Raw genomic sequence first — 19,078 nt, 5'->3', positions numbered from 1 at the left:
TTCATTTTCTATATTAACCGTCTATTATTACTATTAACATAAAAGTTAATTCAATGTCAGTCTAATAATTATTTCATCAGTGTGATTTGACTTTCTGAAGCACATTAGACTGTAATAATGTTTGGGTCAGTGTAAGTTGTGGCTTTAAATTTCAGTGCCTCTCTTAGCAGTGAACTCATTCAATAGATTCACCAATATAACCCACAAGGACTGGTGGCTCACGATAAAGACCATCATTATTGTATATTATTCAAAGGCGTAGGAACTATATTTCCTCAGTTTGAGATTGTTTGACTTTAGACCCGTGCTATCGCTACGATATATGGCCTAACCCAGGGGTGGGCAAGGTGTTTAAACCAGGGGCCAAAAATTTGGCCCACCTAGACTGGCGGGCCATGTAAGTGTGACGTAAAAAGTTACATTTTTGAACAATATTTACAGTGTTACAAAGCAAAAGTGGAAAACAATATGCCTCATGCCAAAACTAACTTTAACCGCAATTTTAGCTATTTCTAGCTAAAACATCAAAATTGAATTTCAGTTTGGTTGTGGCAGCATCAGGCGGGCCAGATTGAATTATCCAACGGGCCGGATTTGGCCCGCGGGTCGTACTTACATCTTAAAGACATCGCAAAACAAATATCTAGCGACGAACTAAACCATGCATATCGTTACTATATTATTACGATGACATCAGGTCCTGACGCGTTTGAAGCATCGACCATTTGAAATATTAATGTTACAGGCGCCATAAAATTCTTCCAAAAGTTCTACCTCTCTCTCTCTCATGGTTATCCTTTACCAAATGAACACCACGGTATTCGATGCATGATTTTCGATGTTTCGTGAAAAGTGTCTGTTATTTTATCTCGTAATAACACTTAACTTTGACTGCTGAATCCCGTGTACTAGACTAGAGTACTTCGTTGTGCCATTTTTAGTTTTTAAATAATAGTAAGCGAAATTATGTTAACTATATACATGGTCGTAACACGTAAAAACCTTTAATTTTCACTGCCGGATCCCGCGTATTTGAGTACTTCGTTGTGCCATATTTAGTGTTTTGTTAATAGTAAGAAAAATTATGTAAATGAGAAATTTTGGAATAGCACCAAACAAAAATTAAAAATAACCTTATCTGGTAATTATGTCTTACGTATAAATGTTTTTTTACTATGCTTTGTCGTATATGAATAATAATAAGCGAGTTGAGATACCAGAAATAAGTTTTGTTATAGTACAAACAGGTGTGCGGACATACAGACCTATTGCAATTACCCCCACGTGGAATGAGCCAAATTTCAACCATGTCTTGCTTGAGTTTATCTCCTCAACCTTGTTTTAATTAGTGATATTATTAGCGTTTTATTCTCGTGCATTGTTCAACGGTGCAAAAACTCGATCATAATTCTTTTGTTTTACCTTGATCACTTTACGTTTCTTTAAAGATCTATTATCCAATTTATTTTGATGTTCAACTGAATAATTCATACCGCACGAGACACTCATTGAAGATTAAATTTTTAAAATATTATGGGCCAGTTTCGTGCCAATGTTGGACGCTTTCTTTATAGTTTCGATCGCTACTTTTCACACATGATTTAGTTTCTCGCGCGAGCTAAAAGTTGCATATTCCCGAACCTTTCTTTTCAATCGCTTGAAGTAAAATCATCCGAAATCGATTGTGACTACAAATATACAATTCTTTTCTTGTAAAAAATTTCACCTTTGAAACGGAGACGTTAAATCAATAGAGACAATCGTAAATCGCGAATATTGAAAGATTGAGGAACCGCTAAAAGCGTTTTATTTGATAAAAATCGTTACTGTATATCCGTTTTGTTAGGCCTAGATTGTATAACTTCAACCTCGCAAATTTGCAAAATTCGTCGCAAATTACAAAAATATGCTAATTAGAATCGAATTATCGAATGGGGACGAGATCCTCATATGGGCGCGATTTCGGGGATCTTCATACAATCCAATTTCGGCAATGCCGCATTAATCATTGACGTTACGTTTTAGATATAGTGATATTATTTTATATTTTACTCTAAAAATATTACCGAAAAAGTACTCCATTCATAAGACGCTTTTCATACTCTTTTCACTTCGAGCAAGGCCCCGTATATGCAGCCACTACTGGGGGCCTGGGGCTACTATCTTTTTTGGGAACCGGAACCTTGTCGCTTCCCCATTACGTAGCCAATTCATTACACTACACTGGTTGAGGTAGTTGGCTTGAGTTTTAACCAGAGACTTATTTGTGCCGTGATATGATGAAAAAATCTTTTCATGTCCAACGAACGACAACTAAAGTTAATGATCCTAAGTGATTTAAGAGTCTTGCTGCACACTAACACAAATATATTTCTGTAACGTTTCGTCTGACCAAGGATAAGTAGAAACCAAATAATCAGCTAAAGTTAATGATATATGGATTTTCTCAAGCCTCCCGTATATCGTACACTCCAAATTAATTTTCCACGATCACAAATATCATTCATTGTTGATATATAATAAATATTGATTCATGACAATATCACTTGCTTGATATCATTATTCTGTTCATAATGTATAAATAGTCCTAATGAATTCAAACAAATAAAACTCTGCAAAAATAAACTGGCTATTAAATTTCGATACTTCACGTTTCTAATTTAACCATTTTTTTCTCAGTAAACAAAGTCAAATAGTTCAAATTCTTCCTCCGCCAGAAGTCTGGAGATGTAAACATAATCTACCGTATGGATGGGAAATGGCAATCGATTACGACAATAAGAACTATTACATCAAGTGAGCATGACTATTACTGGTATTTTTACAAACCAACAGCATTATAGATTCTTCTAGCGGCGTTATATGACGAAAAGTGCATTGTGAGTATAGAGCTGGGCATTTTTGAACCTGATAATTTCAGAATCGAATCGACTCTTGAATATTTAAAAGATATTCAATTGTGTGTGACTTTCTATTGTGGTGGGTTTTCCAGACACATAAATTACTGAAAACTTAGAATTCATCACTCAGAAAATGACTTAAATAAAAAAATTGAGGAATTCATCTTGACCTTTGGCGGTCAAATAAAAAACAAGATGGCGGCGATTGAAAATTTCCATCTGAACCGATTCGAATAATTTGCTTTTCGATTCGATTCGAAATACCCAGTCCTAATTCCCAAGTCCATCATTTACTTTGGCATCCTGGTAGGTAAAGCCTAATGAATCACGTTTCGGAAGAAAGCGTGTAGCTGGATCTTCAAAAGTGAATATTCTAGCCACCGTTGTTACTATTTGGGTAAGAAAAGTTAAATTAAAATTATATTTTTCAGTCATATCACGCAAACCGTAACTTATGAAGATCCGAGGACCGAGGACGATCAGTCTACGCCTGCTGAATTTCATGCTTCACTAGAAATATTGGTATAAATATTTTTCTTCCGATTTTTGTGGGTTTTTTTTGTGCTTATTAACATTATGTACTATGATACAGAATAGCATCCGGTTTAAAAACTGAATGAAAATAATACCATATCAGAGATTTCAAACAAATTAGTTAGTCGAATTTCAAAATAGGTTTACTCGAAAAAATGTTTTGTGAAAACCTTGAATATTGAAGATTTTTCTCATCTGTCAGGTTGTTTTAATGTGAAACTTGGTTTGGTTCAAGTTAAGAAAACATTTTATGAATTTAGGATAAAAGATATCGAATTATTCGAAATTGGAATACCAAGTAGTGCGGGTCGGACCCCTCTTTTTAAATATAAAAAAAAGCTTTTTTCTGTATCAAACATAGCAATTTTTCGTAGCTTGAAACGGTTTCTAGACCCTCAAGATTTTGTTACCCTCGTTTTTCGGACTCCGGCCGGACTCACTAGCTGTTAAAGTCTAACTTGAGAATCACACCCTATCCGAAAAGACGTTATGTTCATTATCATCGCCGCATTATCACAAAAAATAACACCCTTCCTTGCCTTGTTTACAGAGAAGTCCACAACCTCGTGAATATGAAATTGAACGTCATCATAATTTGGGATTCGGATTCATAGCAGGAAGCGAGAAACCTGTCGTGATCAGATCAGTAACACCAGGTGATAATTAGAATTATATTTGCTAGATTTGAACTTTTCTTTCTGGTGAGATTGTAGCTTGAATTAATTCTTAAGACCGAAACTAAATGAGAAGCCAAGCTCGAAGGTTACGATAGCGGGGGTGGTAAATTTCTTATAGTAAATTTCTACCACATAGACTCAGCGTTGTTAAAGTTTGACAAATACTCCTATTTTCTCTTTTTAAATTAGGACGAATAAAAGGGTGACGGCAATTTACGCCCTATTTTTAAATTTACTTGCAAATAAAATTTGCTCTTAGGAATATAAGAATAAAAAAGATTTGACCCAGATGCACTCCTTTTTGGGTGACTTTACTTTATTTTTTAAAGACAAAAATGCCAATACAAACGCATCCCATTTTACGTCGATGCAGCGAACATATGTGAAACCCCGATAGCATGGAATTTCATGTAGCGTAGCAACGATGCATGCGACACGTATTGTGGTCGGTTTGTATAAACGCAGTGCTCTTGTGAGAAACCGCAACTAACAAAGACTTTGTTTATGATTAATACTGTTTCTGCGTTTTGTTACGGGCGCAGTGCGTCACAGGAAGAAGATTTCTATAATGAAATTCCGTTCTTTAAAATTCCGGTCTTCGATATAGTCTTATTTTGGTATATTTAACTAAACAGTGCGCATCAAAATGACCCACTCCGTGTTGTATGCGTTACATGCTTGGCTAGAGCAGTGACAAATGGTGATACCAGTGGATAAATAGCAGTGTCTCGAAAAATGTCGTGTCCGACTTGTGCAACACTTACCCCATTTTCGCCACTCTTGTCCCTGTTGTACAAACCTCACTTCATATAAATATTTACCCCTTTGTCAAGGTATTATATGTATCCTAACCCAGAACATACCATGAATCTCGCTTCATATTCTTACATCAACCATTTGTCCTACAATATATACCCACCAGAATTCAGGACAGCGGGACAAGTGTGCTAAATGGCGACAAGTAGAACATGACATTTTTGAAACATCGAATAAATAGTAACGTACACGATTTCCCAATTACTTGTATCCGACGATTTATCGCTAGAAATGTTGACAAATTTAATTTGTATTTATTTTAGGCGGACCTTCGGAAGATAAACTCCTACCGGACGATCAAATAGTCAAGATTGGTTCTGAAAATGTTATGATGGCGGATAGAGAACGCGTTATAGAGCTGATAAGGTATTGGAACGGAATGTGGAATTATAGTCTAACTCCTCAAAACTGGTTGTGTTTAATATCGACTTAACCACAAATATGAAGTGGAAAAATACGAACTGCAATTCGACATCAATCAACATTCGTTGGCTTTTCTGTTTAATATGTATGATTCGTGCCCGATTTTAACAGTTTACCAGTGCAGAACGTATGTTTAAGCTTGTTCCTGTACAACACGTAGACATGACTTAGTATGTTCTCGGTAACCCAAAAACCCAACCCGAAACGGCTACAAAGCTGTTACATACAAGTGTGTAGGAGTTAATCCAACGAGTTAGAATAAATATAGTTCTAGTTCTTCAGAGCAAACGAATAAAACTTGCTGTTTGTATTTCATCATCTTCTATAATGTTGTTATTTTGGTGAATTTTTGAGACTGTACGCTGTGTCACCGAATTAAGGATAGTTTAGTTTAATCTATACATGAATTAAAACTGAGATGTAGATTTTATAACCCATCCGATTAAAGCACAAGTTTATATTGACCGTAACTGGGAATTTGTTTCCCGCAAATGGACCAGCGAACAGCCGTTGTCGGAAATACTATTCCCGCAGACGAACCAATGACACTGGAAGTCTGGTTCACATTTTGAATGGATTTGTATACTAATCTGCAGAGTAATTGAAATATAAGATCGGGATATATAGCATTTTAATATATTTATTTTTTCTTTAGAGAGAAAACCGACAGTGTCACACTAACAGTACTTCAGCCAAATCGGGTAAATAAAATATTTCTTTCATTTTTTAATGTAATTTGAGTTTTGGATGAAATTTTCGAAGAACTTTCAATTCAAAGAACTTTTGATGAAAATTGTTTGTCAACTCGATCATGAACTTGATATATCGGTGGTCATGCTTGATACGGTTTTATTTTTACGTTGATAAAATTTGTGATTATTCAACTTCTTTATTAGTCAGCAAATTCGTCGTTTCTCAATCCAACGAAAAAGACAATACGAAGTATGGATCGACCAAAAGTTCGATTTGCTGATGATGTCATAATCAACGGACAGGAGCGAGTAAGATTTTACGAAATAGAGTTTGATTGAAATAAAAATCAGTGAAATAAAGTTCATTCATTTTGCATCGGCAATCCTTGTTATCACAAATATGTATACAGGGAGTCCTCGACTTACGACGTTGTTCCGTTCTTGAGAAGCGGTGTAACCCGAATTTTAGTTTAAGTCGGAACATTATACTGTACAGCACATAAATTACTCTATACATATCGCACTGTATTGTAACGTATGGTACAGTAATAAAATGTACAATTAATACAAAAAGTACGATGTAAATGAGGAAAACCAATGAGCCCAAAGCACTGATTTACTTGATCACAATTATCCAGTTTAAGGGCTTAGATATTACAGTACAGAATTATATTTTATATTTTTTTGGAAGTGCGTTCGTAACCTCGAAACAGCGTAAGTCGCAACTGTCGTAACCCGAGGACTCCCTGTACTCATTAAGAAAATCTACCGAAAATGTCGCTTCCCCTTTAGTCAGTCACTCTTGTCACACACCTTTCCACCCCCTCGTAAGCACTCTTGTCAGGCTTTGCCACACTATTTCACTTATTATATTCTTGTACCACACGTGTCCAATTTTTCCACACTTGTACCACTCGCCCCATACTTGCCCTACTTGTCCCACTGTTATGAGTTAGATTCGATGTATATTGCGGGACAAATGATAGGAGTAATCATAAGAAATGGGATTCATGCTATGTTATGGTTTGGGATATATAAAATAGTTTGGTAGAAGGTTAGAGTATTCATATAAAGCCCACCTAGACTGGCGGGCCGTGTAAGTGTGACGTAAAAAGTTACATTTTATGAACTGTGTTTCAAAAGCAAAATTGGAAAACTAAGCCTCGTGCTAAAACTAAATTTAATCGCAATCTCAACAAATTCCTTTAGCTATTAATCATTAGTTAAAACATCTAAATTTGGCTTCAGTTTAGTTGTGGCAGCATCAGGCGGGCCAGATTCAATTACTGAACGCACCGGATTTAGCCGCGGGGCCAGATTGAATTACCCAGCGAGCCTGATTTGGCCCGCAGATCGTAGTTTGCCCATGTTAGATATAGAGTGAGTTCCATACGATTGGGATAAGTGGGACCCCACATTTTAAGACACTCTTCATTACACCCTCAGGTTGAAGGTTCAAGTCCACTTCTTGTTTCGCCTGGTGTGCTGAGAATCGAACTCGAGATCAATCAGACGAGATCGTTTCAATTTCTCCCCGAAACAACAGCTGGTGATGCGGTGGCCGGACTTTGTGATAAACTTGGATTCAAAGATCCAAACTTGTTTTCTCTCGTTTTATCGCCACCTGCAGACAATGGAGAACAGAGTGAGTTTTTTCACGAAATTCCGGATTGGAAAGACACCTAAATCTATTCGGATAGCGCGTGATTGCGACAGGATAAGTCTTCCTTTAAAGCTAGTTATTCAAGTTGGTCGCTCACCTATAAAAATTTCGTATTTGGTAAAATAATAAAACCAACAAAGGAAGCAATTATCGAGTCAAGCATTATTCTCGACGAAGGAAGTCTTCGGCCCACAAAACTTTTAATAAAAATTCGAGTATAAAAATGTTTTTTTACAGTAAACGTGTCAAAGGCCAAACTAATCCTTTTGTCTATTTATCAGCTTGTCAAGTTCAATTCCAAACCTTGGTTCAGCCTCAAGCAGAAATTTTCCTATTTTCAGTTTCTAATTGATGACAAGCCCACTTGTAAGACCACGTTTTGAAATGACTCTAACTAAACGAAATGAATCTGAGTCGTACTCAATTACCTGTCAGTGAAACTTGACTGGGTGATTGAATCGACTTCGAACTCGCATGATCATGTGACTCGACAGCACTAGCAACTTGAGGATTAATAACGTCTTTGAATTTCAATATATGATTTATATTTTCCATTTTTTTTAGATGAAAATACGAGTAAGACATCATTGTATGGTTCGATATCGTCAGATCAAACTCCATTGAGCAGTTCTTCGCCAGATTCTCTACTTATTGCACCTTGGGATTGTCTATCGAAGGTGCTGTATATAAATATGTGCAAAATTTGATATCGAGTGTTTAATTTTTTGCCTGTTCGCGTTGGTTTTCCTACGTGTTTTATTTGACCAATATTTCCAAACTTTGTATTTTATACGGGGTGACCCAATACTAGTTTAACAGGTATTAAATTGGAGAATCTCTTGATTGCCATTTCAGGTGGTCAGTAACCCCTCTTTCCGGCATCATTCGTGTCACTTCCGGTTGGAGTTCATGCCGAAAGATTTTCACAAGTTAGCTAGGAATGATCCAGAAGCTTTCCGCTACTTGTACATGCAATGCGTCAACGACGTCGTTTCAGGTGAGGAAGTAAGAGCTCACTGTAGTCAGCTCCGGATAGACAATAAATTGAATCGGACTTAAACTTCGGTTCGTACAATAATTTAAAATTTCGACTCACGACTCCGGAACCAGAACTCCGACTTCACAGCCCTGACTTGTAAACTCTATAGTCAATCGAATATTTTTATTTCTTCCAACTTGCGGTTTTGAGCTAGCTTAGTTATAATACATCGATGTAAGTTGCCTCTGTTAAAATGCTGGTTTGGACTAATAATAATGGACTAATTGCTTATTGTAAGATGCTGATTTTAACAAAATTCTAAATTACCGTATTCCTATTAATAAAAAGAAGATTGTTTGTAACAATTTTAAGTTAAGTATCATAAGTATTTTTCTCAACAGGCGACGTGTATACAGACGATTTGAATCGGGACGAAATCATCAAATTAGCGAGTATACAAATGCAAGAACTCGTGTTGAGTGCGTTACCTCCGACCCCACCTGTCGACAAGCAACCGAAAAAGAGTAATTCGCTCGAGTCACACGGACAAAGAAACGTGTTCCGTTTCTCAAATTTGAGTGGGAAATTGAATCTGAAATATATAGAGTGAGTGTGTTATAATAAGTAGTTCAGTAGTGACTATAATTATTAGGAGGTTATGAGTGTATTCCTATGATATGAATGTTGAAGTTGATTGTTGTACTCGGAGTGATTTTAAATGAGTTCAATGAAGAGTAATTTTATGTATAATAGAGTAATTATTGAGTAATTTAGCAAGATAGGAATGATGAAGGGGGTAACAACGACTTGTGCGATGAATTGAGTTTTGTGAGAGTGAGGGTCGGTAAAAAGTTGAGTATTTGTCACTCGATTTAAAAATAACTAAAGAGTGCGAATGAATTTGCTCATTACAATTTTAAATGCAACGAATATCGAGTGAGTCCATAGCGATAAAACGAATTATTTTTGTGGGTAACTTGCAACGTCAAGTCTTTGAGGTTTTAAAAATTTTACAGGAAGGAATATGGTTTAAGAAGGTTTCTTCCTCCATCGTTGGTTTGTACAATGCAAAGGGAAAATCCGTCCGCAAGAAGCGTCAGGAAATCATTGCAACAACATTTGAAGGTGACAAAAATTATTTCACCAAACCATACAATTCTGTGTTGGGTAGAGGTGCCTAAACCCCGAGTTGTGATTCCAATATAGTCCACTCGAGATTCGAGTCAATCGCTGAGCTGTGACGAGTACGAGTTGTTCCATTAGGTGACTCGGGTCACTTCGAGTCTCCGTAACTCAAATAGTGATTTCGACTTTAACTCGAGTCGAGTCGAATGCTCTGGCCTCCTCAACCTCAACAATTCTATCTATGTTGACCCAATTGTCCCACACTTCTACTTGTCCTACGGCCACTGGTCCTATGTTAGGGTAGATATATATGGAGGGGCAAATTTTTAAAGTAGGCTCGGGAAGTAAGATCCATGCTATATTCTGGGTAGGAATCAATATACTATTTTGAAAAAAAGGTAAGGGTTAACACATGAAGATCACAAAATTGGGATAAGTTGAACAACTGGGAAACTTGAGATACACTCGCTTAGGGCTTATTTTTTATGTAATACATCTTTTAAAAATTGTTATTTTTTCCAAGGCTTCGATGAATACAGCCGTTTTTAGTCAATATCCGACGAGTCCGGTTATTCCATTTTCTCCCATGTCGCCAACAAGTGGAAATACAGATACCGCTTTGTTGCAATTACGACTTCAGTATCTGAAAATATTGTCGCCTCATCATCTCTTCGGTGGAAGATACTTTTCAGCATCCATGCAGGTTGGTGAATATTGGGTTGGAATCTTATATCAATATGGAGATAACTAATTTTGTTCGCCTATTTTACATCAAGTTGTGTAAAGGGACATTGATACCGCCAACAGAAATATGTCGGCGGAACAGAAATTGCGTAATAAACAAACACATCGTCGTTATTTCGGGATCGGTAAAGCGATTGAGACTGAAAAACAACAAAATTTTTCGCAGACCGACAAAAAAGCTTCCAGTGCCGGTCCGCGGACTAGGGGTTGAGAACCACTGCTTTAAAACACAGTTTAAAAATTATTAGTTAGTATATTACAACTTTGTTTGGTGTTTGATTACTGGGGGTTCGTGTTGATTATTTTATGACTCGGGGGGTACTTAACAGGAAAAAGGTTGAGAACCCCTGATCTAAACCCTGAGTAGCAACCTCGAGTCACGAGTCATCTGAGTCACAGAGTCGAGTCAATTGCTGAGTTAAGTCGGAGTCATTTAATTTATATGACTCGAGTTACTTCGAGTTTTTAATAATATTGTGTTTTAGGGTTTATTGGAGTCCGACATTACAATACTTGTTGGTCATCATTACGGTATAAGCCAGATGATTAATTCGAAAACAAAGATGGTTTCCGTGTTGTCGGAATTTCATCACGTGACTGGCTTCGAAGTAGCCCCATGTCAAGCTGAATCAAGTACGACCATAGTAAAGCTGGAATTTGCAGACAAACAGGTATGAGTTGAAGATCGCGGGTTCGATTCCGTTACACTTCGTTTTAATGAGAAATCAATTTCAAACTTTTAACTCTTTTTTGATTTATTAGAAATTATATTTTTATATTTTGTAATTTGATAGTTCTTACAGTTTTTTTGGGGCTCCCGAAGTATGCGAACCAAGATGGCGGACATCGGAATGTAATATGTGTACTAGGTTAGGGTTAGGCCGTAATTTTAGGTATAAATACTACGGGAGGCTCTTGGCTAGTCTTCGAACTGATAATAGGACTAAAATAAGGAAAATTGGAAAAAAATTATCGCCTAACCCTAACCTGTTACCCATGTTAAGTTCCGATGTCCGCCATCTTGGTTCGCATACTTCGGGAGCACCGTTTTTTATAAGACGTATTTATATGCTTTTTGCTTCAAACAAGCAGCCTTTGATATGTAAGAGGAGTTATGTTGGAAGGACTGGCATCTTTCCGGTTCGACATTGTCTAACAAATGTCTTACACCCTGGTGAGGTAAAGTGGTGGGCATGGGATTCGAACCCGCTGTTTAAAAACCTGCGGTGACATCACAGTTATTTTATCGCTTTCAATTTATGTATTTTCAGGAGTTACAACTCTCCATGGAGCCCCAAGCTGCCCACAATTTTGCTTTCATGGTTGCCGGTTACTGCAGAGTATATGGAAATATTGACATGGTTCTCACATTACCTATATCGGAGAGTACAAACGGTAATTGCATTTTCATTTCTCGCACTTTTAACTTTTATCTCAAGTTTTCTCTGGACATGAGGTGTTAATGGAAGGTATGGAAGCAATATTTTGCCAGAAACAGCATTTGTGAAGTAGACTTGCCAGAATTTTCTGCGTTGATACATTTCTAATATTTATTAGTTTTTATAATTATTTATATTTCTAAAGTTTTGTCTTGCAATTATGTTCAATAATTTAATATTTATTATTTGCAAAATAATTTACTACAATTGAAAAGTTCACTCCATTTTTACGGTGATGTTTATTCCTCACTATGGTTTCTAAGGTTGCAGTCTTGCGAACTGCGGAAAATTTATATCCGACTCCAACTCCGAATCCGGGCTAAGAAAAACTTTAGACACTCGATTCCCAATTCCGGGTTATTGAATTTTTGCCTCCAAAATCCGAAACTTTTTTAACAAAGCATTTGGCATATGTGAGCCTTTTTTATAAACTTGTAATAGAACGCTTAGTAAATTTGGTGGTTTTTGGTGTTTGTAGAAAATTTTGACTTTTTCTCACAACCAGAGTCTATAGTTCCAACTCATTTGAAAACATGCCTAACTAGGATCTGCCAAATCTCTTGAAAGCGGCGATTTAACAATGATAGTTGGTTAACGGAAATTTAAATTAAGAAAAAGTACATGAATTACAGTGAGTCTGTCTTCATAGCAATGTTATAAATTTATTTATATCTATCTCGTATTTTAGCCCCCATCTACTTTGGGCCTCACAAAGTCAAACCATCATTCTGGAATTACCCGCCAACCTCATCCATGTACGCGATGAATAAAAACTCAGTTCCAGACGTTTGTCAACATCTTGAGAGATCAAATACTCATCGTGATTGCGATTTTTCTGAGCCAGTCACACCTGCAGTCATATTCAGCAAAAATGCACCGTTTTCTGTTAACACCCTACCGAAAAAGAGTGTTCCCCATCGACCCGCAACGCCTCCTCCATTATCAAGGGAACCCGTGGATTTCGATACAGATGACGTAGAATATGAAAACGACTTTGCTGCGGATATTTTAATTCATAATACAAAGAGTGCTGGAAATGAATTCGATAATGATAAAAACAATAACGAATCACTGGTATTTGATAACACGTTAGAGGATGCGACGTATGAGGAGATTCACGAATATCGTATTAATTCGTCCCCAGAATCCAGGTTCTCATCTCCAGGCGGCAGAATAGAGAACACCGGTAATTTCAGGTCAATTTTGCCTGTGGATAGCGATGACGATCAAGTAGATATTCCTAGTGCAAATGGATATTTAATCCCTACACCGCCAAGTCAAAGGTCAAAGCGTTACGTCGTCGCTGACGTAGAAGAAATGAAAATGAGCGATTCTGGTAGTGAAAGAGATTGGACGGATTTAATGAAAGTTCTTGGCGCGGAAGATAGCGGAATGAAGAAAACGCAAAACCTTGAGGATGACATTCCGGAACCGCTCCCTCCACCACCTAGATCAGAATCGGTCGTCGAAAACAATCTTAGAGACATAATAGTCCCGCCACCTCCTAGCTATCCCCCGCCTAAAATAGAGAGGAGTGAATCCACCAGATCTGATAAATTCGTCAGACATCGAAGCGCCAAAGAACCGGAGCGTAATATTGACTCCGATCAACACCAAAAACAAAAACAACGTTACAGTACCTCTTTCGCAGAAGTTAATATCTTAGAAGGATCGCCTACCCATCGCTTCTCCTCTTTCAAACCAAGCGAAGACGAATTAAAAGTATTTTCTCAGACTAGGAAAGATACAACGACAAGTCAAATTGGGACGGACCCCAGTCCTGCCGCAGATGGAAAAAAGTCCATTTCCGGGTCTCACGATGATAATCAACTCCTTAATGGCCACGACAACAATCTTGATCCTGTAACGCGACAAAAATTGCAAGAAACTGAAGATCTTATCAAGTTTTTTCGGCAAAGGAGAGAGGAGTGTTCGTCAGCTGAAAAATCGAGTAATAAAAACGATTCACGCTCTCCCGTTTCTAGTCAAGAATTTGGATCTAGCGAAATATCGACTCCGAGAATAGTTACTGACATAGCAGCCGGTAATAAGCGATTACGAAAAGCGGAAAAAGCTGCGAATAAAAACAGAAAATCCTGGGCTGGAAGCGAAACACTGCCAACAAAATTAAGCGTTGTGGAATCGCCAAAACAAATGTCAATGTCAAATCCAGACTTGAGTTCGTTTTCTTCACAAAAGAAACGCGGAAGAAGTTTGTTCAGGTATGTTTTGGCGCCCATGATGAGGCAGTTAGCACGCATGACTAGATTACAACAGTTTATTGTTTCGTTTAATGATCGATTTTAGTTTATGATGAACTTTCACCCTGGCACTGTTAAAAAAATTGGTAAAATGCAGTTTTTTTGTGAATAAACCATAAAGGCAATAAAAAGTTTTAGATATTTGAATACCTTTCCAATGTTTTACGTATATTGTAAAATTACTTCCAAGTAAATTTTTTATTCATCTTATACAAAAACCCTGTGTAATTAGTAACTTGTCAAGCTCAGAAACTGGCAGTTAACATTTATGTAAGCAATTTGACAAAAATAACGCATCTAATGACTGTGAAATGCCAGTATATTAGCTAGTTAGTTATTAGTGTTTTCACTCCAGGAAATACGCTTTGAATGTTGTTACGTCATATTGGCATACTCATTTTTATAACGATATAACAACGTACCGCGAATTTATTCAAACCAATTGGTCGGTTTAGGTAATAGGCTGTTACTTTTACTTATTTGCTAGGTGCCATGGTCATCGTAGCTATATTTTTGATGAAGTTTTGCATCATGTAAATTAGCTTTGCTTGATTTAACACTAATAATTCAACCTTGCAGACGAATTTTTGGAGACCGAAAACGACGATCACATTCAATGTACGAAAGTAGTGGATCGGGATCCTTCGATTCCGCGTTTGGATCTCGGCGTCGTCGTCGATTTCGGCTACCAACACCGAAATTTCGACTTCGTCGTGCATTCACGTTCAATTCCGGGAAACGAGAGAGCAGGAAAACAGTTCTTCCAACCGAAACGTCGCCTTCAACGAAATCTCGTCATTTCAGTTTTCGACCTTTTTCAAAGAAAAGCAAATCCCACGGAATGTTAGTTATTTCGGAACCTTGTGACGGTGTACGAGGTGTTGATCTATTGCCAAGCGGTAAATACACAGTAGCCGGTACCATGTTTGGCGAGGCCAACGAATCTGGAATCATCACAGTGGATAATAGTTCGAGGCATTCGTCCAAAGAAAACTTGAAAGCGGACAGTAGAGAGAACATAGCAACAGAAGAAATAAACAAAATGGAGAAACATGCCACGATGCCAACATCTTCGGGAGTTAAAATGAGGGAAGCTTTAGCGAGGTAAAGCATTTCGTTTTTCAAACAATGGTTGCGATTCACGGTGAATAATATAATTTTTATCTGTCGTATTTTGCGCACAATAACGCGCACTTGGTTATATGGCACACTTGGGTTTTTACCCACAAGACTATAAGACGCATCGATACTGGTGCTGGTTCTTATTGATACATACATTGATGGCCTATAATGCGCACTATCGATATTGACAAAAAATGATTTGAAGTTCACCTTATGGTAATACGGCCATACGGTAGATAATATTGCGATGCATAATACGGATTGTACAGTCTATCAGTACTCTCTGGAATCTGTAAAAATATCAATTGTGTTAACATGAACGAGATTATTTGATGTATAGCCAAAATGTTATTCATACGTTTTATACGTGATTTATGCGTTTTGATCTGAAAACTTCTATGCAGAAAAATAAGGCCACGTGTCTTGAATTGCTCATTTAAATTTGTCTCTAAGAAATATTTTCTTTTGGCTACATATTTTTCTTTCAATATATATTTGTTATAAATGAAGACTGTAATCCTGTAGTCTGTCAAAAATAAAAATTATATTTTTCAGGGATTCTGAACGACCATTGAGTTTCTCAACGTTTCACCAATCTGTATTGGAAGGTCAAGTTCCGGATAACGCATCTTCATCACCAGACATGCATATAGACTCTAATCACCACAGTCCATGTGAGCTGTCATTAACAGAATCATGTGAAGCACTTAACGAAATGCCAAATGTATTTGAAGATGATAATTCAGAGAGAAATCGAACACTACCTACAGGAATCTCCGTGGAAAATGATTTACCAGAATCTACATCGGATGGTCCAGTTAAGCCAACGAATAAGTTAAATTCAGTACACAACCCCGTCATTCCACGCGAAACATCGCAAAAAACATCTTCTCTTCCTATTAAAATGTTTCCACAAGAACCCGCGGCCACTTCCACGCCGATACAGAGAGGATTAAAAAAGAAACCATCTACGAAACGCCCTGCACCACCGCCACCAATCGCTCTGACACCCAAGCCAACGTCGGAGGTTATCACACAGGATAGAACACAAGATGCCAAAGTCAACGACAAATCACCTGACGGGGTGAAATCGGACTCGGACGAAGGCAATATATCGGGATACGATTTTGATAGCTTAGGTGAAAATTCTCTAGTGACAGAAATATTTTCGTACCTTAAAACTAACAATACAAAAAATCCAGATGGCGGTAAAATTACGTCAACAAGAGACGCAAATACGTCGTCGCCTGAATCCGCACTGCCATACGACGAGAATTACATCATGCCGGGATTAAAAGCAACTAATTTGCCAAACTCGAACTCTGAAAGCACGTTTGATGAAGAGCGAATTCGTCTGGTGGAATCGCGGCAAAAAACAATGGCTGAAATATTCCGTGAAGAAATGATCTCAGAGAATTCGCGACTTTATTTATTCGCAGATGAAGACGAATATGCTGATTCCAAAAGTGACAAAAATTCGAACTCTGATAGTTCACACACTGAAAATGTCCAGCAAGGGTCATATGACGTCACATACGATGACGTCACACGTGATAATTTTGAAAAATCTAAACACAACAAACAAAATAATGTACTATTGAAATCGTATAAGCAAGTTGATACAGGAAACAATAACGACGATGCATTTGTTAACCTAAGTTACGAATCCGTGGATGGCAATTTCCTCAAATCAGATAGAGTACGGACGACGGATTCGTCCAATGCAAAATCAAAACCTCCCACTTCTCCGGGGTCATATTTTACATACCAAAACCTAATAACACCACAGCATTTCAATAAAAACTTTTCGAATCGCACGAACTTTAACCCGAAACCCCCTTTGCCCCCAAAGCCTATATTTCACTGAAAAGGGGCTTTGATTCCACAATCCTTTTCACCGCCCAAGTTAATTAAGGAAATATCGATTTCAATAGCACGGTACAAACTGATAGTATACTACTTCCAAGAGCACGAAAAAGAAGGCTGTTATAAAGTATATATATATATATATTAATAGTGTTATCATAGCAAAAAGTAGTTATTTAAGTTTATCATACAACTTGGAGTCGTGACCTTTGTTTGTAATATACGCATATAGATATATTTATCAAAGTGTTAAGCTCGGGGCCTCTGCGAATTTGATGATAGTAATGATACAGCTGTATTCTTGAAGCTGGTGATTTATATCCTTTGAAACTTATTTTGTATTTGACATGAACAATTTTTTTTGTATTATCTAGCATTTTATGCTTGTATATTATGATCAGATGCTTTGCCATAAATTTTCTTAATTTTCGTTACTTGGTGACAAACGTTGTCATAGCCATTTTACAGGAAGTACGAGAACCATATTTCTGCATTTTTCTGTCCAAAATTATATATTTTTTGTTTTTTTGAAGTTTAATCATGCATTATTCCATTTGCGCCATACTTTTTTTTTCAGTTTGTTCAGTCGGAACAAATTTTTTTATTGAAATTTCCCGATTCATATTAGTATGAGTAACTTAGTCTGCCCAGGCATATCGACCAGGAAAAAATCAAATAAAATTTTGACACGTGATCGACGTTTGCGAACGACCTAAGTCACGATGGTGCCTATCGCATAAATTCAAAAATAATTTTCTTCAAACAGCTTGGTATGCTTTTAAAAGCAAAGCTTTCTGTCCGGTGTTGACTCTCTTTTTTTCTTGATTTCCTATCTTTTTGTCGTTGTGTTCACAATGCATATGTTCCAAACTTTTTCAAATTTTATTTCACTTTTTTTTCTATTTCACTAACACTTTCAAAAATTGTTCTGTTGCATATTGTTGTGTTCTTCAAAATCATAACATTATACCAATATTATAAAAAAGAATGACGAAAGTTTTGACGCCAAAAAACTGCTGCTTATTTTATATTGACCGCAATTTGCAACATAAGGTTCGATATTCAAGATTCACGCAAAATTTGTGTTAGGTGTTGACTACGGATGTCAAATAATTTCTCAGATCGAAATTATCAGGCATCCGTAGACAACACAAATTTTGTTTAAATCTTGAATATCAAGACGCCGAAAAGTATTCTAGGTTGAAGCTACCGTGAAAGAATAAGATATGGAGCATGATACGAATGGAAAGGTTTTCTTGCAGCGATATGATATGGAAATACAATGAAGTATCGGGTAGAAGTCCCTGAATCTCGAGTCCAGAGTAGAGACTATCACTGATTTTAATCCCACAGATTTTAATCTCACCGGCGGTCAGTTCAACACGGGACCGAGTTATTTCAATTAGAGGCACTTTGAGTTGTTAATGATAGCTCTGGACTACAGTCTCCTAAGCACTCGTTTAATCTGTGCGTTCTAATCTGAAAACGATGTCGCTTCACTGGTTATGTCTGCCCTGTCCAGGTAATCGTGAGAACGTTTTGGCGCGGCGGTGTGGCTCATCGTGCTGAGCGTTAGGAATACGCTCGCCACCGCCCGCACCTTTGATTACTCTGCGTGGGTTCGAATCCCATGCGGTGATAGTTATGTGCGAGATGATTGCTGGACTCCACGCCACCGTATGGTGGTTCACGTAACCGCTGGTCGGTTACGGCTTCTTCCACAGTCAAGTCCATGATTCAGAAAACGGATAACTAAATAATCTCATACCCGACATGGAATGGTAACCGGACGAGAAGCCGTGGTTCGCCATAGGGTTAAGCCGCTTTATCGTCTTTC

General features: G+C 37.4%; 1 protein-coding gene across 1 annotated transcript in view; it reads left to right on the top strand.

Moving 5' to 3' along the window:
* The window catches only part of LOC120332440 (uncharacterized), a 34,573-nt gene extending 16,059 nt beyond the window's left edge, over window positions 1–18,514 (top strand). The window contains exons 3-19 of the mRNA XM_039399682.2: window positions 2,680–2,796; window positions 3,332–3,422; window positions 3,985–4,090; window positions 5,191–5,293; window positions 6,006–6,051; window positions 6,247–6,351; window positions 7,489–7,687; window positions 8,270–8,382; window positions 8,561–8,702; window positions 9,086–9,290; window positions 9,701–9,809; window positions 10,333–10,512; window positions 11,039–11,224; window positions 11,825–11,948; window positions 12,681–14,214; window positions 14,833–15,357; window positions 15,931–18,514. Of these exons, the coding sequence (XP_039255616.2) occupies window positions 2,680–2,796; window positions 3,332–3,422; window positions 3,985–4,090; window positions 5,191–5,293; window positions 6,006–6,051; window positions 6,247–6,351; window positions 7,489–7,687; window positions 8,270–8,382; window positions 8,561–8,702; window positions 9,086–9,290; window positions 9,701–9,809; window positions 10,333–10,512; window positions 11,039–11,224; window positions 11,825–11,948; window positions 12,681–14,214; window positions 14,833–15,357; window positions 15,931–17,242 (5,197 nt within the window). The 3' untranslated portion in view covers window positions 17,243–18,514. The remainder of the gene's footprint in view (window positions 1–2,679; window positions 2,797–3,331; window positions 3,423–3,984; window positions 4,091–5,190; window positions 5,294–6,005; window positions 6,052–6,246; window positions 6,352–7,488; window positions 7,688–8,269; window positions 8,383–8,560; window positions 8,703–9,085; window positions 9,291–9,700; window positions 9,810–10,332; window positions 10,513–11,038; window positions 11,225–11,824; window positions 11,949–12,680; window positions 14,215–14,832; window positions 15,358–15,930) is intronic.
* The last annotated feature ends 564 nt before the right edge of the window (window positions 18,515–19,078 follow it).

Source organism: Styela clava, chromosome 13, assembly GCF_964204865.1.
Source record: "Styela clava chromosome 13, kaStyClav1.hap1.2, whole genome shotgun sequence".
Lineage (NCBI taxonomy): Eukaryota > Metazoa > Chordata > Ascidiacea > Stolidobranchia > Styelidae > Styela > Styela clava.
This window is presented reverse-complemented; position numbering and strand designations above follow the sequence as displayed.